A 21,978-nucleotide genomic window follows, 5' to 3' on the forward strand; every position below is an offset into this window, starting at 1 on the left:
GGGTTCACAGAATTCTCCTGCCTCAGCCTCCCGAGTAGCTGGGACTACAGGCGTCCGCCACCACGCCCAGCTAACTTTTTGTATTTTTAGTAGAGACGGGGTTTCACCGTGTTAGCCAGGATGGTCTCGATCTCCTGACCTCGTGATCCGCCCATCTCGGCCTCCCAAAGTGCCGGGATTCCAGGCGTGAGCCACCACGTCCGGCCTTATTTTTATTTTTTGCAGTGATGTCATCTCCATATGTTGCCCAGGCTGGTCTCAAACTCCTGAGTTCAAGCGATACTCCCACCTCAGCCTCCCAAAGTGCTGGGATTACAGATGTGAACAATTGCCCAGTGATCACAAGGGTTTTCTTCAGGGTCAAAAAGATACTTTTCCTTCTCCAACCTTACTCAAGAGTAGGAGGAATTCAGGTCCCTCCCTCTCATTCCAACCTCTAGAAGTTCCCTGTAACTTTTTTTTTTTTTTGAGATGGAGTCGTACTCTGTCTCACAGGCTGGAGTGCAGTGGCGCGATCTCGGCTCACTGCAAGCTCCGCCTCCCGGGTTCACGCCATTCTCCTGCCTCAGCCTCCCGAGTAGCTGGGACTATAGGCATCCGCCACCATGCCCGGCTAATTTTTTGTGTGTTTTTAGTAGAGACGGGGTTTCACCATGTCAGCCAGGATGGCCTCGATCTCCTGACCTCGTGATCCACCCGCCTTGGCCTCCCAAAGTGCTGGGATTACAGGCGTGAGCCACCGCGCCCGGCCGTTCCCTGTAACCTCTTTGTCTGAGGTCAGCTAGCCACTGCTAGGCATCCTGATCCTGAGAATTCGTTAATGTTTCTGGAACTTGGCGGGCCATCTAGGTCTCAGATATAAGAGAAGTGGCCTGAGGTTCTCCAGGATCTATCTGCATCCTCTATTCATGTAGGGCTGACTTGGAAGTGGGACCTGGCATGCGGTGGTTGGGATATTGCTGCACAAGGATGAGGCAGGATACAAGATGCCTCAGTTCTCAATTAGCTCAAAATTATGTCCCTTCGTGTATAGGAGCCTATCTGCCTATCACTATTTTTTTTTGAGACAGAGCCTCGCTCTGTTGCCCAGGCTGGAGTGCAGTGGTGCAATCTCAGCTCACTGCAACCTCCGCCTCCTGGGTTCAAGCAATTCTCCTGCCTCAGTCACCCGAGTAGCTGAGATTACAGGTGCCCACCACCACACCCAGCTAATTTTTGTATTCTTAGTAGAGATGGGGTTTCACCATATTGGCCAGGCTAGTCTTGAACTCCTGACCTCAAGTGACCCACTCGCCTTGGCTGCCCAAAGTGCTAGGATTACAGGTGTGAGCCACCGCACCTGGCCGAGCCCATCTCTTCTCTCTGAGCCATGTCTTGTTTTATTCTGTTGCCTTTGGAGTTGGTGGTTTGGGAGGGGAATAATTACTTAAGAGAGACACAGAATAGGCAGGGTGCGGTGGCTCATGCCTGTAATCCCAGCACTTTGGGAGGGCGAGGTGGGCGGATCACGAGGTCAGGAGTTGGAGACCAGCTTGGCCAATATAGTGAAACTCTGTTTCTATTAAAAATACAAAAATTAGCTGAGCATGGTGGCAGGTGCCTGTAATCCCAGCTACTTGGGAGGCTGAGGCAGGAGAATCGCTTGAATCCGGGAGGCAGAGGTTGCAGTGAGCCAAGATTGTGCCACTGCACTGCAGCCTGGTGACAGAGTGAGACCCTGTCTCAAAAAACAAGGGAGACACAGAATTTTGTTTTTTTTATTATTATTATACTTAAAGTTCTAGGGTACATGTGTACAACTTGCAGTTTTGTTACATATGTATACATAACGCCATGTTGATGTGCTGCACCCATTAACTCGTCATTTACATTAGGTGTATCTCCTAATGCTATCCCTCCCCACTCCCCCCGCCCCAGGACAGGCCCCGGTGTGTGATGTTTCCACCCTGGAGACACAGAATTTTCAAATTTCAGAACAAGTCTGGGCGCAGTGGCTCACGCCTGTAATCCCAGCACTTTGGGAGGCTGAGGTGGGTGGATTACTTGAGGTCAGGAGTTCGAAACCAGCCTTACCAACATGGAAAAACCCTGTCTCTACTAAAAATATGAAAATTAGCTGGGCGTGGTGGTGCATGCCTGTAATCCCAGCTACTCAGGAGGCTGAGGCAGGAGACTCGCTTGAACCTGGGAGGCGGAGGTTGCAGTGAGCTGAGACTGTGCCATTGCGCTCCAGCCTGGGCAACAACAGCGAAACTCCATCTTGAAAAAAAAAAATTCATAACTAGAAGCCACCTTATATAAAAAATTCTAGGATTCAGCACCAGCTCTGAAGCTGGAGCATTGCTTGAGGCCAGGAGATCAAAACCAGCCTTGTCAACATAGCAATACCCATTTCTACAAAAGAAAAATAAAAAAATAGCCAGTGTGGTTGTGGTGTTGTATACCTGTAGTTCCAGCTGCTCAAGAGGCTGCAGGAGGTCAAGGAACCGTGAGCTATGATCATGCCACTGCACTGTAGCCTGGGGACACTCTAGCAAGACCCTGTCTCCAAAAAAAAGGCTAGGTTTCCCTTAACGAAACACTATTATCTTTTTTTCTTTTTTTTTTTTTTTCACCCAGGCTGGAGTGAAGTGTCACTCTTGCCCAGGCTCAAGTAATGTGTCGCAATCTCGGCTCACTGCAACCCCCGCCCTCCGGGTTCAAGCAATTCTCCTGTGTCAACCTTCCGAGTGGCTGGGATTATACCCGCCTGCCGGTATAATCCGGCTAATTTTTATATTTCTAGTAGAGATGGGGTTTTGCCATGTTGGCCAGGCTGGTCTCAAACTCCTGACCTCAGGCGATCTGCCCACCTCAGCTTCCCAAAGTGCTGGGATTATAAGCGTGAGCCACCATGCCTGGCCTTTTTTTCTTTATTTTATTTCTTTATTTTTTTATTTTTTGAGACAGAGTTTCGCTCTTATTGCCCAGGCTGGAGTGCAATGGCGCGATCTCGGCTCACTGCAACCTCTGCCTCCTGGGTTCTAGCGATTCTCTTGCCTCAGCCTCTCTAGTAGCTGGGATTACAGGCATGTGCCACCACGCCTGGCTAATTTTGTCTTTTTAGTAGAGATGGGGTTTCTCCATGTTGGTCAGGCTGGTCTCGAACTCCCGACCTCAGGTGATCCACCCACCTTGGCCTCCCAAAGTGCTGGGATTACAGGCATGAGCCACCACTCCCGGCCCTTTTTTTCTTTCTTTTTAAAGTTTTTCTTAGGGTACATCAGCAGCCTTTTTATTTTATTTTATTTTATTTTAATGAGATAAGGTCTCACTCTTTTACCAACAGTGAGACTCTGTCTTTAAAATAAATTAAATAAATAGAAACCAGCCAGGTATGGTGGTGGGTGCCTGTAGTCCCAGCTACTTGGGAGGTGAGGCAAGAGGATCACTTCAGCCCAGAAGTTCAAGTCTGCAGTGAGCTGTGATTGTGGCATTGCTAAAGTGCAGTTGGTGCCATCTCAGGTCACTGCAGCCTTGACCTCCTGGGCTCAAGCAGTCCTCCCACCTCAGCCTCCTGAGTAGCTGGGACTACAGGTGCGCGCCATCACGCTTGGCTAATTATTATTATTATTTTTGAGACGGAGTCTCACTCTGTCTCCCAGGCTGGAGTGCAGTGGCACGATCTCGGCTCACAGCATCCTCTGCCTTCTGGGTTCAAGAGATTCTCCTGCCTTAGCCTCCCAAGTAGTTGGGACTACTGGCTCCTGCCACCATGCTTGGCTAATTTTTGTATTTTTAGTAGAGACAGGGTTTCACCATATTGGCCAGGCTGGTCTCGAACTCCTGACTTTGTGATCTGCCCACTCAGCCTTCCAAAGTGCTGGGATTACAGGCATGAGCCATTGTGCCTGGCCACACCTGCTAATTTTTATATTCTATTTTTTAGTTTTTGTGGAGACAAAAGTCTCACTATCTTGCCCAGGCTGGTCTTGAACTCCGGGCTCAAGCAATCCTCCTGCCTCAGCCTCCCAAAGTCCTGGGATTACAGACGTGAGCCACTGTGCCCAGCCAAGTTTTACAACTTCTTGTAGAGACGGGATCTCACTGTGTTGCCCAGGCTGGTCTCAGAACTCTTGAGCTCAGGTGATCCTCCTGCCTCAACCTCCCAAGTACTGGGATTATAGGGAACAGCCACCACGCCTGGCCTGTTGTGCATGGCCTTCTTTTTGAGATGGAGTTTCGCTCTGTCACCTAGGCTAGAGTGCAGTAGCATGATCTCAGCTCACTGCAGCCTCTGCCTTCCAGGTTCAAGCGATTCTCCTGCCTCAGCCTCTCAAGTAGCTGGGATTACAGGCACGCGCCACCACGCCCAGCTAAATTTTGTATTTTTAGTAAAGACGGGGTTTCACCATTTTGGTTAGGATGATCTTGATCTCTTGAACTCTTGGTCTGCCCGCCTTGGCCTCCCAAAATGCTGGGATTACAGGCGTGAGCCACTGCTTGCCTGGCCTGTGCGAGGCCTTCTAGTCCCCTGCCTGGAGCATGGGTTTGTGGCTTCTCCTCCTTTCACTGAGACCCTCTTATGGTCACTTTAAGTGCCCAATAGTTGTTCCTGTGGTGGTACCCATCAGGGCATCTTCCCAGGCACCAGACAGGAATTCTCCACAGAGGTGGGAGGTTCAGCAGACCTGGTCAGGGAGGCTCCTTGGATGTTCCTTCAACAGATGGCCCTTGCCTGGGGGCTTACAGAGGGAAACAGGAGACAGCAGGGACTTTGGAAATACCAATAGCGCTTGTTTTAGAATCCAATTCAGACCATTTTCGTTGAGGCCTCCAGGACAGAGGAATAGTCCTTTTGGGGCAAGGGGAGTGAATCCTAAAAGTTTTCCACAGAATAGACATTGAAAGTTGGGCATGATTTCTTGGCCGGGCACAGAGGCTCACACCTGTAATCCCAGCACTTTGGGAGGCCAAGGTGGGTGGATCATCTGAGGTCAGGAGTTTGAGACCAACCTGGCCAATATGGCAAAACCCCGTCTCTACTAAGATTCCAAAAAATTAGCGGGGCATGGTGGCAGGTACCTGTAATCCCAGCTACACGGGAGGCAACAGAATTGCTTGAACCTGGGAGGCGGAGGTTGCGGTGAGCCAAGATGGCGCCACTGCACTCCAGCCTGGGCGACAAAGGGAGATCTCTGTCTTTAAAAAAAAAAGTTGGGCAGGATTTCTTTAAGCTGAGGTTGAGCCGAACCTTGTGCTGGGTGCTGGTTTGTTTTTTTTTTTAATTAATGTTTTGATAGGGCATTTGAGAATGATGTTTGTGTGTTTGCAGTTCAGTTTGAGTTGGCTACCCCTTTCCTGGCTTTGAGATTCTGTGATTCTCTCTTCCTTTGATCATATATGGCAGGAATTCTTGAGTCCCTCCCTCGGGGAGCCAGCAGTGTATGGATTATCCTTGGAGTGACTTAGGCCATGTGATATTATTCACCCTCTTTTTCCTCACCCTATCAGCTGGAGTGTGCCCTCCTGGGCAGAATGCTTTGCTTGGGTCTGGGTTTGGCTGGGAACGTGTCTTAGTGGCCAAGGGAGAGGGACACGAGGCCCAGGGTGGCCTGCCTAGGGGCCACAGGGCTCCTACTGCTGGCTGACCAGTGGCCAAGAACTTCTTTTCATTGTCTTGGGCGTTACTCATTTGTTGCTGTACCTGCTGTGTGCCAGCTCCCTAAGCCCACAGGCTGGAGACAGGGCTGCTATGGGGATGGGGTTTCTGGGGTACCTGGGAACTGAGGGCTGTTTGCCCCAGTGTCCTCAGTAAACTGGGGGAATTTTGGAATGTTTGTTTCTTAAAGCCTCGAATGATTCCATCAGAGCCAGTGGGTCTCCCGAAGGCAGAAACTGGAAAGCTTGCTGCCCCAGGAAAGAGCTCTGTGTGGAGATACTGATTCTACTTGCAGGTGGTTTCAGGACTAGGAGAATGCAAATTCTCAGTTGTCCTAAGGTGTAAAGCTGCTTTGACCTGCTGAGTAGGTGCTCAGGTTCTTCCATTCTGAGGCTTCATGGAGCTTGCTGATTTCATAGGGGAAGACAAGGCCTGGGCTGCATTCCTTGCCACCCGATTTTTTTTTGGCGGGGGGGGGGGATGGGGGAAATGAGAATAACTTTATTTCATTGCGGGGAGTGGGCAGATGTCCAGCCTCAGAACTTCTGGAACTGCTTCTTGGTGCCAGCGGCCTTGGTGACCTTGAGCACGTTGAAGCGTACTGTCTTGCTCAGGGGCCGGCACTCACCCACTGTTACGATGTGGCCAATCTGGACGTCCCTGAAGAAGGTGGACAGGTGTATGGACATGTTCTTGTGCCACCTGATTTTGTCACTTAGGTGCTTTCTGCTACTCCACATTGGCTCTCAGCTGTTTGCATCTCGGCCAGTTTTTTTTGTTGTTGTTGTTTTTTGAGACAGTCTCGCTCTGTCGCCTAGGCTGGAGTGCCGTGGTGTGATCTCAGCTCACTGCAACCTCCACCTCCCAGGTTCAAGCAATTCTCTGCCTCAGCCTCCTGAGTAGCTGGGATTACAGGCACCCACCACCACGCCTGGCAAATTTTTATATTTTTAATAGAGACAGGGTTTCACCATCTTGGCCAGGCTGGTCTTGAACTCCTGACTTCGTGATCTACCTGCCTCGGCCTCCCAAAGTGCTGGGATTACAGGCGTGAGCCACCATCCCCGGCCCAGGTTTTTTTTTTTTTCCTTTTTGAGTCGGAGTTTTGCTCTCGTTGCCCAGGCTGGAGTGCAGTGGCGTGATCCTGGCTCACTGCAACCTCTGCCTCCTGGGTTCAAGCAATTATCCTGCCTCAGCCTGCAGAGTAGCTGGGATTACAGGCGCCTGCCACCACACATGGCCAATTTTTTGTATTTTTTATAGGGATGGGGTTTCATCATGTTGGCCAGGCTGGTCTCAAACTCCTGACCTTAGGTGATCTACTTGCCTTGGCCTCCCAAAGTGCTGGGTTTACAGGCATGAGCCACTGTGCCCGGCCCCATCTCGGCCAGTTTTGTGGACATTCTAATGCTGGCTATGCCAGTGGCCTTTTGTGGTCTTAAATTCTTTCTTAACCTCTTGGAGTCTTTGTTTCCTTGTCTATAAAGTGAAGATAATCATACCAGCTTCACAGGGCTTGTTGTGAGACTCAAGTGAGAGAACACAGAAGTGTTTGACTCACAGGAGGTGTTCCCTCCACCACCCTGTGGACGCCATGGTCATCCCTTTATTCCCTGCTCTTCTCAGTCTCAGCGTGTCACAACAGTGTTGGCCAGGCCACAGGAGTGGTCACTTAGGGGTCTCAAGCCCCATTAGGGGAGCCAAGTCCATGTTTACCTGACAATCAAGTTCATGGCCTGAGGCTCAGTTCACAGATGGGAGCTGTGTAGAAGGAATGGGGCCCCAGAGGTCTTCTGAGTCACTGGGGAAAGGGAGGTTACATAGGGAGTGAGTGCAGAGCAGAGACCAGAATGCAGGTCTCGGGATTCAGCTGGGCCAGTCAGGGAAGCCCAGTGGCTCTAGAACCCTCCCTGCAGGCAGAAGAGGAGGAAGGGGCCCTTAGGGTGCTGTGGGCACCTAGACCTCAGGTGACAGCCCCAGGAAAGGATTCTGTCCTGGCCAGCCATCTGGGCTGATTGCACTCCATCTTTCAGCCAGGGGAGTGGCGGGCCAGGCAGTTTCCATTCCTGATTCTAGGCCATCTCCATGGTGTGGGCGAGATACCTACCTTCTTCCTAGCTGTTGACCTAGTATTCACCTAGGAACCCATACTGACTCCTTACAGCTGGGTCCTGCTCCATACCCCATTCATTACCTCCTAACATCCTACAATTACTAATGATGGGACAGAGTCAAAGGGTCAAATAACAAGGGAGAAGTGGAGCAGGCTAGAGGCCAGGTCTTTGAGGGTGTGGCTGTGCCTGCTGTTTAGCCACAGCTGTCTCTCACTAGGACCTTGGGAATGAGAGAGTATTGGGGCCAAGCCCCAATTGCCACATGCCATAGACAGATAGCTGGGTGGACAACAAATAATTGTTTCCTCACAGCTTGGACAGAAGGTGTGGGTGGAGGGGAAGTGGGTCAGTAGGCCACTTGAGTGGAGTTTGCCCAGAACTTACTCCTCCTCCAGAGAAGAAGGGCTGGCCTCTCAGCCCAGGCTCTGACACACTCATGCACTTAGTCAACAAATAGTTATTGAGGGCTGGGCCAGGTACCATGGGAACAGGGATGACTAGGGGTGCTTTGTCAGGGAGATAGACCGTAAACAAATACCAAAATGTGACAATGTCATGCAGTGATAAGTGCTAAGAAAACAATACAGGAGGCAAAATGGGTAATCAGACAGCTACTTTATTATTTATTTATTTTAATTGAGACCGAATCTCACTCTGTCGCCCAGGCTGGAGTGCGATGGCATGATCTCAGCTCACTACAATATTTGCCTCCCTGGTTCAAGTGATTCTACCACCTCAGCCTCCCGAGTAGCTGGGACTATAGGCGCATGCCACCATTTCTGGCTAGTTTTTGTATTTTTAGTAGAGACGGGGTTTCACCATGTTGGCCAGGCTGGTTTCGAACTCCTGACCTCAAGTGATCTGCCTGCTCAGCCTCCCAAAGTGCTGGGATTACAGGCGTGAGCCACTGTACCTGGCCACTAGACAGCTACTTTAGACCAAGTGGTCAGGGAAGGTGTGAATGAGGAGGTGACATTCGAGCTGGCACATATGTGACACACGAAGATCTAGGAAGTAGAGTGGTCCAGATAGAAGGAGCAGCAGTTACAAAGCCCTGCGATGAGAACAGACTCAGCATGTTCCAGATAGAGGAAATTGCCTGGTGCAACTGTAGAGGAGGGGAGGGAGTGGCAAGAGATGAGGTTGGACAGCCAGGAGGGCCAGGTCACCTAGGACAGGATAAGTGGTTGAGACTTTGTTCCAGGTGCCATGGGACAGAATACATAGTAGCACCCCTCCTCAGACCATAAAATCAGTGGGGGACTTCCAGAAGGACTGACACCCAGCAGTGTCTTCCTGTCTGGTTGCTGCTGCTCTGCCTTCAGGACACTTTTTTTTTTTTGAGACAAGGTCTCACTGTGTTGCCCAGTCTGGACCTCCCTGGCTCAAGCCATCCTCCCACCTCAGCCTCCCGAGTAACTGGGGCTACAGGCATATTCCACTATGTCCAGCTTTTTTTTTTTTTTTTTCCTGTAGACATGAGGTCTCACTATGTTGTTCAGGCTGGTCTTGAACTGCTGGGCTTAAGCAGTCCTCCTGCCTTGGACTCCCAAAGTGTCCGAGGGATTACAGTCATGATTACAGGTGTGAGCCACCACACCCGCAAGATGCTTTTTACACTCTGGCTCCAAGGGTTTGTTTTTGTTTGTTTGTTGAGATGGAGTCTCACTCTGTTGCCCAGGCTGGAGTGCAGTGGGGTGTTCTCAGCACACTGCAACCTTCACCTCTCAGGTTCAAGCAGTTCTCCTGCCTTAGCCTCCCAAGTAGCCGGGATTACAGGTGCATGCCACCACACCCAGCTGATGTTTTTGTTTTTTTTTGTTTTTTTTTTTGAGGTGGAATTTTGCTTTTGTTGCCCAGGCTAGAGTGCAATGGCACAATCTCGGTTCACCGCAACCTCTGCCTTCCGGGTTCAAGCGATTCTCCTGCCTCAACCTCCTGAGTAGCTGGGATTACAGGGAAAAATTAGCTGCCACCATGCCCAGCTAATTTTTTGTATTTTTAGTAGAGACGGGATTTCTCTATGTTGGCCAGGCTTGTCTGGAACTCTCGACCTCAGGTGATCCACCCGCCTCAGCCTCCCAAAGTCCTGGGATTAGAGGCGTTAGCCACCGCGCCTGGCCTGATTTTTGTATTTTTAGTAGAGATGGGGTTTCACCATGTTGCCCAGGCTGGTCTGGAACTCCTGACCTCAGGTGATCCACCCGCCTTGGCCTCCCAAAATGTTGAAATTACAGGCGTGAGCCACTGCGCCAGGCCTTTTTTTTTTTTTTTTTTTTGGAGATGGAGCCTCACTCTGTCACCCAGGCTAGAATGCCGTGGGGCGTTCTCAGCTCACTGCAGCCTCCACCTCTCGGGTTCAAGCAATTCTGCCTCAGCCTCCCGGGTAGCTAGGATTACAGGTGTACACCACCATGGCCAGATATTTTATTGTTTTTTTTTTCTTTTTTTTTGAGATGGAGTCTGGCTCTGTTGCCCAGGCTGGAGTGCAGTGGTGCAATCTCCACTCACTGCAAGCTCCGCCTCCTGGGTTCACCCCATTCTGCTGCCTCAGCCTCCCAAGTAGCTGGGACTACAGGTGTCTGCCACCACGCCCAGTTAATTTTTTGTATTTTTAGTAGAGACGGGGTTTCACCATGTTAGTTAGCCAGGATGGTCTTGATCTCCTGACCATGTGATCCGCCCACCTTGGCCTCCCAAAGTGCTGGAATTACAGGTGTGAGCCATCATGCCCAGCCTTTTTGTTTGTTCTGAGGAAGAGTCTTGCCCTGTCACTCAGGGTGGATTGCAGTGGTAAGTTCACAGCTCACTGTAGCCTGGACCTCCCAGGCTCAGGTGATCCTCCCACCTCAGCCTCCTGAGTAGCTGAGACTACAGGAGTGAACCACCATGCCCGGCTAATTTTTAAAATTTTTTGTAGATATGGGGCTTTGTTGCTGAGGCCGGTCTGGAACTCCTGGACTCAAGTGATCCTCCTGCATGGGCCTCCCAAAGTGCTGAGATTACAGATGTGAGCTACCATGCCCAGCCTTGGGCCTGAGGGGTTTAAGCCATGTTGGCTATCAGTTTCCCTGTTGGAGGAGTCCTTTCCAGGCTGTGCTTCAGGGCTGTGTTTTTGGCCTCCATGATAGCATGTGTGGAGGATAGCCACGACTGGTACCGATTTTGGGGCCCTCACTGCAGGCCATGCAAATCTGCTGGCATTCCCTGTGGGCTTCAGCAGACACATGAGAATCTTTCTGTGTGCCAGTCTGGAAGGAGTGATATCGTCTTCTCGATCACTCTCCTGCCTCAGGCTAGGATCTCTGTCTGCTCTGTCTGCTTTGCTGAGATGGTAGAACAGGGTTGTGACCTCGAAGGTTTGAGAAAGCTGACATCATCCTCCATGAAAACTCCTGTTGTTTGGACTCTAGGTTTGATGTGGAACTCTTCTGCCTGAGGCCTTTGTTTGGAGGTGGAAGCCCTGGTTCAGGACTGCCTTGCCCCTTTCTGAGAGAGCCAGGCTCAGAGGAGTGCTCTCACTGATGTAGTCTGTTCTTGTCTCCAGGCCCAAGTTGTCACTAGAAGTCCTGACTCTGGAGAGGCCTCCAAATCTGGTCAGTCCAATTCCACCACCTATCAGCTGCTGACCTAGAGCGAGTTGGAGTTGGCTAACCTCGCTGAATCTCCTTTTGGTCATCTCTAACAAGGGGGTTGACTCACAGGGTGTGGTTACAAACAAGTGCACATAAGCTCTTTGCACATTTCTGTGCCTCATATGCATTAGTGAAAATGAAGTGTTCACAGCCAGACAGTTATTTTGAGTTTTGTTCTTGGAAACACTTAAAATTGGAAGATAAAAATGGAGTTTTTCTGTTGCCTAACGGGATCTCCTGGGTCAGAGGTTTTAACCTGGGATCTATGGCTGAACAGTTGAAAATTATTCACAAGGCTGGGGCATCTCTACCTCTGTGCAAATGTGTTGGGAGAGGGCCACAGTTGCTGAGACACTCTTGGAGGGTCTTTGCACTCACAGAGACCTAAGGGTCAGTGAAGGCTGGTGTTCAGTGGGTGAGAGGTCATCAGAGTCTTTTCTGCTCCTCAAGGAGCCTGGCCTCAGCCTGCGGACTGTTGGGGTGAAGCAGGAGATGGTGTGGTCAGCGGCCCTCTCACAAGAGCTGTAGGAGAAGCTGTCATGATGGTCAGTCCCCAGTCTAATGTGAGGCTGCCTCTGAGCCCGGGCTTTTTTGTTTCCAGCCTGTTACTTGCACAGTAAATGTGTTAGAAACAAGATCAGAGCTTGCTGGCTATTCTGGGGAACATCTTCCAGCCTGGCCTGGACCCCTCCCTCATGTTGCATGGGGATAGGATGGGGGCTCTGCACTCTTGCTTCTTTTTTTGGACTCAAGAGTGTTGCCTCCCGTGGGAAGGGTGGGGATCGCAGGAGGGGACTTTCCTGTGTACAAAACATGGTGAGCAGGCTCTCGGTAGGTTCTGTTGTGTCTGTATGTAGCTGGATCGAGGTAGGAGGGAATGGCTAGGGAGATGGGGATGAAGGTGGATGGCCACCTGTGGAGCTTAGGGAGTTTGGCCTTTAAGCCAAAAGCAAGGGTGTTTGTAGGGGAGGAGCATGGTCAGCTTTGTGGTTTAGAGCTCAGGGATGCAGAGTTAGCAGAAAAAAGAGAGGCCTTGACCAGAGGACCCAGTGTCAGCACTGATGTACCAGATGAGCTTAGGGCAAGACCCAGCGACATCACTGGATGACAGTGGATTCTGACTATGTGGCTGTTGTGATCACTACTTGGAAATAAACACAAGACAGTGAAGCAGGCCTCAATCCCACATAGCTTTGAAGTTTCCTTGTCATTTTCTGGGAGCCCCTGATGTGTCCTATTCCTCAGCGAGCTTACTCTTCCCCACTCTTCTCTGCCCTACCAGGCCAAAGGGTCTTTCTCTTCCTTTATCCCTCCACCCCATTTCCTTCTACCACCACTTCAGTCAAGGAGTTTTTGTATCAGAAAGTTATCACAGGCCGGGTATGGTGGTGCACGCCTGTAATCCCAGCACTTTGAGAGGCCAAGCTGGGTGGATCACTTGAGCTCAGGAGTTTGAGACCAGCCTGAGCAATATGGTGAAGCCTGGTCTCTACAGAAAACACAAAAAGCAGCCAGACGTGGTGGTGCTTGCCTGGAGTCTCAGCTCCTTGGGAGGTTGAAGTGGGAGGATTGCTTGAGTCCTGGAGGTCGAGGCTACAGGGAGATGAGATGGCATCACTGTACCCTGACCTGGGGGACAGAGCGAGACCCTTTTCATGCCCCGGGACATTTGCTGGTGCTGTTTCTTCTGGTTGGCATATCCTTTCTGAGGACTGCCCAACTTTGCTCTGAGCCAAAGGTAGAAGGAGACGTGGCCCTTATCCATTCCTCCAGCTTTTCCCCTACCCTCAGAGCTCTTAGGCACTGGGTATGGCACCTTGGAAGCTGCAGCAGGGTCAGGACACATTGAGTGACTAAGCATAGCAAGTACCAGGTGGACGGGGCAGAAATACCAGAGGTGGGAGCTGTGCTCTGCCTTAGGTCCTCTAAGTTTGTGTGTGAGTACAGCCAGCGTCTGACCTCTTGGAAATGTGACCAAGACCACAGTGAAGACTAGATGATGGTCCTGTGCTTTCCCCACTTGTTGATTTCTTTCTTGGCAGAGTATGAACTAGGACACACCTTGTGTTCCTGTGTGGCAGGCGTGACTGGATCCAAGCTTTCTCCCCTGCTTGCTTTAGATTTTCCTGGACATTTCTTAGTCATCCCAGCACTGAGCTTCTATTTTTAGTGCCACTACCTCCTAGGGGACCTAAAATAAAGCTGGCTTAGCTTCCTGCTCCCTCATTGGCTTGAGTGTTGGTCACAGAGCGGAGGATTGGCTGCGTTCTCACTCTTTCCCTACACGATTCCTCCCCGCTGGCTCCTCTGGCTTTGGGCGAGGTCACACGGACTGGAGTGAGCTAGCACTTACCATGTTGAGCTGAGGGCTTTATCATGTTCCTTTAGAGAAGCTTCACAACCACCGGCACTGTCAGGTTGCCATCCCCATCTTAGAGTGGAGGAGGCTGAGGCCCTAAGAAGGGCAGTGACTTGCATCAGATCCCACCACTGCAAATGCTTGTCTGCTGGGGTGGAACCCACCTCCTCACTGCTTTGGTTCAGAGTCCTATTATCAGGACAGAGGGGATGGGCTCCTCTACAGTTGGGGCCATCCACAGAACAACATGTGGGTCTGCAGTCAGGGGATCTGCAGCAAGATGTGGGCTTCCCTACTTGGAAGCAGCCTAGCAAAGCCCAAGCGGCTCTCCCATCTGGGGCTTGGGTTTTCCATCCAGTATCCTTACAGCCATGATCTCTAGTTGGGAGGGGGCCTCCTCTCAGAGACCCAAGAGAGACAGCTCCTTAGGGTAAAAGCAATGCTGGGATGAGGGGATATGAAGGGATGACACGTTTCCTTTCACAGCCTCCATCCCCTCTTCCCACAACCCTCAGCTTTCCCTCTGATCCTTGAACTCATTTCCCCAGCTCTGAAGTGGGTAGGAGTCACTCCCATCAATGAAGAAATATCCTAGAAAGGGCCAGGTCAGGTAATCACCTGGCCTCGGGGAAGTAAACTGCCCCCATGAGACTAAGGGATCACTTGCTGTTTTTGGCAGAAGAGGGCCCTTGGCTGGGTACAGTGGCTCACGCCTGTAACCCCAGAACTTTGGGAGGCCAAGGCGGGTGGATCACTTGCAGTCTGGAGTTCGAGACCAGCCTGGCCAACATGGTGAAATCCCATTTCTACTAAAAATACAAATTAGCTGGGTGTGTTGGCGGGCGCCTGTAATCCCAGCTACTCTGGAGGCTGAGGCAGGAGAATCACTTGAGCCCAGGGAGCGGAGGTTGCAGTGAGCCAAGATCACGCCATTGCACTCCAGCCTGGGCAACAAGAGTGAAACTCTGTCTCAAAAAAAAAAAAAAAAAAAGAAGAGGGGCCTTGAGAATCTCCCCACATCCTCACTGGGTCTTCCATCTGTCAGCGTAGCCCTGGGACAGTGTTGGGGGCCTGAGGGCTGTAGTACAAAATAGTACACACACACAGGTATCAGTTGTTCTTGGCTGTAAAGTGGAAAGAATAGCAATAACTCTGTCCTTGCAGGTTGTTGAGAGGATTACATGGAAAGATACTGGAGGAGTGCTTAACTCCTCCCATAAGGCCCCTCCCCTTACTGGGCTTTCAAGGGCCTGCTCTGACCTTTCTTTGTTGTAGATCTACCCTTAGCACCCCTCCTGTGTGCTCCACGACCCTATCATCTATGTGTCTCATCAACCAAGAACTCAAAGGAAAGGTTGGGTCTGATCTACCTCTGGGCTCCTAGCACTGGTCTGGCTTGGGAGGGGTCTCCTGCCAGTTCCCCAGGGCCTGTCCGTGTTCTCTGAGAGAACAGATCTCAGCAAAGGACTCCAGGAAGGCCAGTGAGGGGTGGGGGTCAGTGGCTGGTCACCTACTCTCGTGGTACCAATGCTTCCCTCCTGGTCTCATTGGTCTTGCAGGTCTCCGTGAGGCCGGGTGACGCTCCAGAATGGGAGACAAGCCAATTTGGGAGCAGATTGGATCCAGCTTCATTCAACATTACTACCAGTTATTTGATAATGATAGAACCCAACTAGGCGCAATTTACGTAAGTTTCCAGCTCTAGGGCCAGAATGGACCCCAGGGGATCAATTTGGATGTTGGGCCAGTGTGTCCAGTTCACAAGTTCTGGCAGCCCTATCTGGACTGGCTACACCTCTGTATCTGAGCTTTTGTCCACGGGACAGGGGTCTGACGCTTGGCCCAAGTAATTACCTGGTCTATACTTTTCCTTTTGTCAACTTCCACAAGAGTGAGAATCCTGCTATTCTGGGCAGGGTGTTCTGGGCTTGCCATTCCATGTGGCCAGCACTTGTCATGGCACATGGTTTTGGATTGGGCAGCAACAGGCAGAGGTTAGGGCTCATGGTGCCCTCTGGAGGCAGCAGCCATGAGCATCCTCAGTGCAAAGCTGAGCTCTCCTGGAGGCCTGGGGTCCAGCTTCCTTTTGGATCCAAGGCTCCTGAATGCTCATGGAAAACAAATGAGGTTAGCCCAGGGAGGCTGATAGGTCATTTCACAAACCCTTCTATGCAGGCATTGCTCTTTTTTTTTTTTTTTTGAGATGGAGTCTTGCTCTTTCGCCAGGCTGGAGTGCAATGGCTCGATCTCAGCTCACTGCAACCTCCGCCTCCTGGGTTCAAGTGATTCTCCTGCCTCAGCCTCCTGAGTAGCTGGGATTACAGGCGCCTGCCCCCATGGCCAGTTAATTTTTTGTATTTTTAGTAGAGATGGGGTTTCACCATGTTGGCCAGGCTGGTCTCGAACTCCTGACCTCGTGATCCTCCCACCTTGGCCTTCCAACGTGCTGGGATTACAGGCGTGAGCCACTGCGCCCGGCATTTGCTGCTCTTTTAACGATGTTCATATACACCAAGAACTAATTGTACTTGACTCTGCCTGAGAGTCAGTCACAAAAATGTGATTGATCAGGCAGGTGAGCCCAGGTTGGGGGTGTTAGGAGTAATCCAGGCACAGTCTCAGAGCCTGATTGGGCTGACTCTCCACAGTCTTCTGTGTCTGTCTCCAGAAAGTCAGTGTCCATTCAGAAATTTTGGAAAAAATAATGAAATTTTATTAGTGGAAGACCAATTCCAGCACAGATATTTGATTGTCATTATCATAGTAGAGTTTTTTTTTTTTTTTTTGAGACAGAGTCTCACTCTGTCACCAAAGCTGGTGTGCAGTGGGGTGATCTCAGCTCACTGCAACTTCTGCCTCCTGGGTTCAAGCGATTCTTGTGCCTAGCCTCAGGAGTAGCTGAGGCTACAGGCATGCACCACCAAGCCTAATTTTTTTTTTTTTTTCTTGAGATGCAGTCTCACTCTGTCGCCCAGGCTGGAGTGCAGTGGTGCAATCTTGGCTCACTGCAATGTCCATCTCCTGGGTTCAAGCTATTCTCCCGTCTCAGCCTCCCAAGTATCTGGGACTACAGGCACGTGTTGCCACGCCCGGCTAATTTTTGTATTTTTTAGTAGAGATGGGATTTCACCATGTTGGCCAGGCTGTTCTTGAACTCCTGACCTCAGGTGATTTGCCCGCCTCAGCTTCCCAAAGTGCTGGGATTACAGCCACCGCGCCCGGCTACACCTAATTTTTGTATTTTTAGTGGAGGTGACATTTCACCATGTTGGCTAGGCTAGTCTCCAACTCCTGACCTCAGGTGATCCGCCTGCCTTGGCTTCCCAAAGTGCTGGGATTACAGGTGTGAGTTACCATGCCCAGCATAGAGTTTTTGAAACCTTGAAGTGATCTGACCTGAGATCCTGGCACTTGTGCCTCATTATCACTCTCCCTTTTTTTTTTTTTGAGATGGAGTCTCACTCTGTCACCTAGACTGGAGTGCATTCATGCGATTTTGGCTCACTGCATCCTCTGCCTCCCAGGTTCAAGCAATTCTCATGCCTCAGCCTCCCAAGTAGCTGGGGTTACAGGCGCGCACCACCATGCCCAGCTAATTTTTGTATTTTTAGGAGAGACGGGGTTTCACCATGTTGGCCAGGCTGGTCTGGAACACCTGACTTCAAGTGATCTACCCACCTTGGCCTCCCAAAGTGCTGGGATTACAGGTGTGAGCCACTGCACCTGGCCTCATTATCTCTTAAAGCAGGCCTGAGCCAGAGAAGAGAGTTAGCAAGGTCCTAAAATAACAATTTATATTTATTATTTCATAATACTCAGCACATTACCCCTTTGAAGGTTAGGAAACTAAGACTCAGAGAAATAACTTACTTAATGTCACAGCTAGTAAGCAGCAGAGGCCCTTTTGAGTTCTGCCCTTGAAGGCTGTGGAAGGGAAGATTTGAGGTGGAACTAAGCTAAGTGGGTTACATTTGAGATTTTGCTTCTTGGTGGTAGGGAGGGTCCCAGACTAGGCCTTGGAAGGCCCTGTCAGCCTCTATCTCTCCCTGACCCCATGGGTATCCAGAAGGCTAGCTAGAAAGTCCACAGTGGAACTTAGCCTCGGCCCTGGAGGGTGATGAATGTGGAATTTTTCCAAGTTATTTCTGATGACTTTTTTTTGAGATGGAGTCTTGCTCTGTCACCCAGGCTGGAGTGCAGTGGTGCGATTTCGGCTCGCTACAACCTCCGCCTCCTGGGTTCAAGCAATTCTCCTGCCTCAGCCTCCTAAGTAGCTGGGATTACAGGCGTGCGCCACCATGCCTGGATAATTTTTGCATTTTTAGTAGAGCTGGGGTTTCACCATGTTGGTCAGGCTGGTCTCGATTTCCTGACCTCATGATCTTCCCGCCTTGGCTTCCCAAAGTTCTGGGATTACAGGTGTGAGCCACCGTGCCTGGCCACATTTCTGATGACCTTTTGGGACTGACACTGACTGACCACACAGCAGGATGGCTGAGCTCAGGCCAATATAGCCCTCCTGGGCCTATGCATATCAGAGACCATATGACTTCTTAAATACAAATGGGAAGTATATTTTATTAAATAGTCTTTCAGAGCCTGGGCCCAGGGTCAATGGGGTAGAAGATGTTGATAGTGTAATGTTTGGGGGCTATACTCAGTCTCCTTCTTTAGACAGGGAAACTGAAGTGTGGCCACACTTCTCCAAGCAAGGCCCTTTTCAGAGTCTTTCCAGGGCCTTAGAGATACTTGTACTCTGAGGCCCCAACCCTGGGGTTTCCTGTGCCTTTTTCAGATTGACGCGTCATGCCTTACGTGGGAAGGACAACAGTTCCAGGGGAAAGCTGCCATTGTGGAGAAGTTGTCTGTAAGTAGGGATGAAAGCCAGGGTGCAGGTGGCTCCTTTCCCACCCCTTCTGGCCTTGGTTCTCCCACCTCCCACTCTCTCTCTTGTAGAGCCTTCCGTTCCAGAAAATCCAGCACAGCATCACCGCGCAGGACCATCAGCCCACTCCAGATAGCTGCATCATCAGCATGGTTGTGGGCCAGCTTAAGGTAATGGTACTGCAACAGTGGTAGGGAGGGGTGGGCAGGCAGAGGAGAGTCTTGTACCCCTGCTTTCCCTGTGGATGTGACCTGCTTATCTAGGGACACCCAGACAAAGTGACTGTCTAGAGCTGCGTAGTTCAGTATGCTAGCCATTAGCCACATGTAGGTGGCAATTTTTAAGTTACATTAATTAAGATTAAATAAAATGTACTTCTTCGGTTGTACTAGCCATATAGAACATTTTTGTGACTGCAGAAAGTCCTATTGGCAGACACTGGTCTAGAGCCTTTATCTGGAAAAGGGAGAAGTATAGGAGTAGGATGGGACTAGGGTGCCAAGCCACTAGGCTCCCACTCTGCCCTAAGGTCAAGGTGGACAGGCTAGCTGGGTGCGGAGAGGCAGTCCACTCCTGCAGCCCTTGCTACCACTCCTCAGGCTGGCTGCTGGCTCCTCGCCTGCTGAGCAAAGCAGATTCCTGGAACTCCTATTTCTTTTCTTTTCTTTTTTTTTTTTTTTTTTGAGACGGAGTCTCACTCTTGTTGCTTAGGCTGGAATGCAGTGGCACAATCTCAGCTCACTACACTTCTGCCTTCCGAGTTCAAGCAATTCTCCAGCCTCAGCTTCCCAAGTAGCTGGGATTACAGCTGCCCGCCACCACACCCAGATAATTTTTTGTATTTTTAGTAGAGACAGGGTTTCACTATGTTGGCCAGGCTGGTCTTGAACTCCTGACCTCAGGTGATCCACCTGCCTTGGCCTCCCAAAGTGCTGGGATTATAGGCGTGAGCCACCTATTTCTCTTTGCATTTTCCTTCCTCCTTCTCAAGACCTATTATTCTCAGAGACTTCCTGTGGTCCCTCAGACCCCCCAAGAACTCTCCAAGGACCTGTTGTGCTTCAGCATATTAAAGTCAGATTCTGGGCTGGGCGCGGTGGCTCACGCCTGTAATCCCAGCACTTTGGGAGGCCGAGGCAGGCAGATTACCTGAGGTCAGGAGTTTGAGACCAGCCTGACCAACATGGAGAAACCCTGTCTCTACTAAAAATACAAAATTAGCCAGGCGTGGTGGCACATGCCTGTAATCCCATCTACACGGGAGGCTGCGGCAGGAGAATCGCTTGAACCTGGGAGGCAGAGGTTGCGGTGAGCTGAGATTGCACCATTGCACTCTAGCCTGGGCAACAAGAGTGAAACTCTGTCTCTAAATAAATAAAGCCAGATTCTGTTTACAAAAACACCCTTTTTCCCAAAAGTAGCAGGACAAATTGGCTGCCCCTCGGCCTGGGCTTGTGTCTTACAATAATAACATGGTCACATGCTCTCTTTCTCTAGGCTAGCCGGGACAGGGCTTCCTGAGTCCAGAGTGGGTGTGTAGGTGGTCCTGTGGGCCTCTGCAGTGGACGCAGAGGCACCTGCTTTCTGGCCTGGACTTTCCTGTCAGTTTCTCCTGCCTGTTCAGGATGTCCTGCTCAGTGCCTGTGCCTGAAGAGGCACAGAATTCAGGAGGTCTCTGTAGGGAGCTCATTGTTCACTTTCTCAGGCAAAGATAGTAAACACTGCTGCTTCCCACCGGCTTCAGGTTCTTCCTGGTGATTCTGTCCAATTTGGAGCTCCCAAACAACTGATTTGCCTCCTTGATGACGATAATTCCCAGAAAGCAGGTGATGTTAGAGACAGTGCTGGTTAGCTAGGCTCCTATTTCAACTAGGTCTCATCCTAGTTTTCTGCAGTTTGGCTGCAGGTTTCTTGCCCTTTTTTTTCATCTCAAATACTGTTTATTACATGACAGGAAACATCATTGGATAGTGAACCTATGTTTTCAAGATTGTTTGCAGTTTTTTTGATACTCTATAAGTTACTTGGTAAATACTATGGGATTCGTTTCAAAATTGTGATCACTTGTGTCTGGAGATATGTGCTTGGAGGCAGGTACATCCTCTGCTCTTTTGCTGTAGCTAAGGGTGAATTATTGTGCAGTTTAAGCACACATAGCACACATAGGCGTGGCTGATTGTTGGCCTACATGTGCCCAGGGCATTGTTTCATACATTACATCAATTCACATTCACAAGTACCCCTTGGCTACACTGGGATTTGAGTTCAGGACAGTAGGGCCTGATCCTAAAGTCAACATTTTTTTGCCCTCTTCTCCTACCACTGAATTCCCTTCCTGTTTCTTGATCCCCTTACTGAATCCTCTTTTCTCTCCTCATAGGCGGATGAAGACCCCATCATGGGGTTCCACCAGATGTTCCTATTAAAGAACATCAACGATGCTTGGGTTTGCACCAATGACATGTTCAGGCTCGCCCTGCACAACTTTGGCTGACCTCCTCTCAGCTAGGCACTCACGCTGTTTCCTCCTCCCTCCTCTTCCCAATACTATTCCCACTCCTCCAGATGCTCCAAATATCATGCACAAATGAGCAGGGCCGCGGTGGGAGTGGGCGCAGTGCGCTGCTGCCACTGAGGTGTTGTGCATGATGTTTGGATGCTAGACTAGTTGCATCTGACGGGAGAAGTTTGTGTTGTACCAGCGCATGCCTTGGAAAGACTTAAGTAATGCAAAAGGTTGTCCTTTTTTTTTTTTTTTTTTTTTTTTAATCTACTGACAAGTTGCTCTAGTAACCCAAAGAAGTGAAGGAGAAAGCAGCTGCCTCACCGCCCAGACATTGATTTGTTCAGATGTTTCAATGCCTCATGATACAATAAAACCACAAAAATTTTCTTAACAGTTTAAATTGTTTTAATTAGTTTACTAGTTGGCTGGGCATCAGAAGCTGCCCGGACGCATTGTCTCTCTCATGTTTCACCCTCCCACTTCTGCCCCAACTCTGAATACCTGTTGCAGGGAGAAACTGCTGAAGCAGCACTCCCAGCTAACCTCTCAGAAGCCGTGTAGGGCAGTTCTCTCCCACTCCGCAGGGCGACTGGTCTTTGGAAAGCAGGCAGGAAGAGCTCAGGTCTGGCCTGAAGCTTCTCTCACTGAAGCCTGTGCAGTCAGTTCTGATGCCTCCTGTGACTTCTGCTCTGGGTAGGTTCAGGGCCCTAGTAGCAGGAGAGATGATCCTGAATCCTGTTGAAGCTGGAGAGGCCTTGGCAAAATGGCTCATCACGTTCAGGCCCTCCGGGCTGAGTTGTCAGCAGTATCAAGGGAGGGGCCTGCTCTATCCCCAGAA

The 21,978-nt window shown here is 50.4% G+C and overlaps 1 protein-coding gene across 2 annotated transcripts in view; it reads left to right on the forward strand.

Annotated features, from left to right (window-relative positions):
• NUTF2 (nuclear transport factor 2) overlaps positions 1-21,533 on the forward strand; it is a 24,409-nt gene extending 2,876 nt beyond the window's left edge. For both annotated transcript variants that reach the window (XM_003812178.5, XM_003812179.6), the window contains exons 2-5: positions 15,309-15,436; positions 18,545-18,616; positions 18,706-18,804; positions 21,015-21,533. In XM_003812178.5, the coding sequence (XP_003812226.1) occupies positions 15,338-15,436; positions 18,545-18,616; positions 18,706-18,804; positions 21,015-21,128 (384 nt within the window). In that variant the 5' untranslated portion in view covers positions 15,309-15,337 and the 3' untranslated portion in view covers positions 21,129-21,533. The remainder of the gene's footprint in view (positions 1-15,308; positions 15,437-18,544; positions 18,617-18,705; positions 18,805-21,014) is intronic.
• The last annotated feature ends 445 nt before the right edge of the window (positions 21,534-21,978 follow it).

The sequence above is a fragment of the Pan paniscus genome, chromosome 18, assembly GCF_029289425.2.
Source record: "Pan paniscus chromosome 18, NHGRI_mPanPan1-v2.0_pri, whole genome shotgun sequence".
In the NCBI taxonomy this organism is placed as follows: domain Eukaryota; kingdom Metazoa; phylum Chordata; class Mammalia; order Primates; family Hominidae; genus Pan; species Pan paniscus.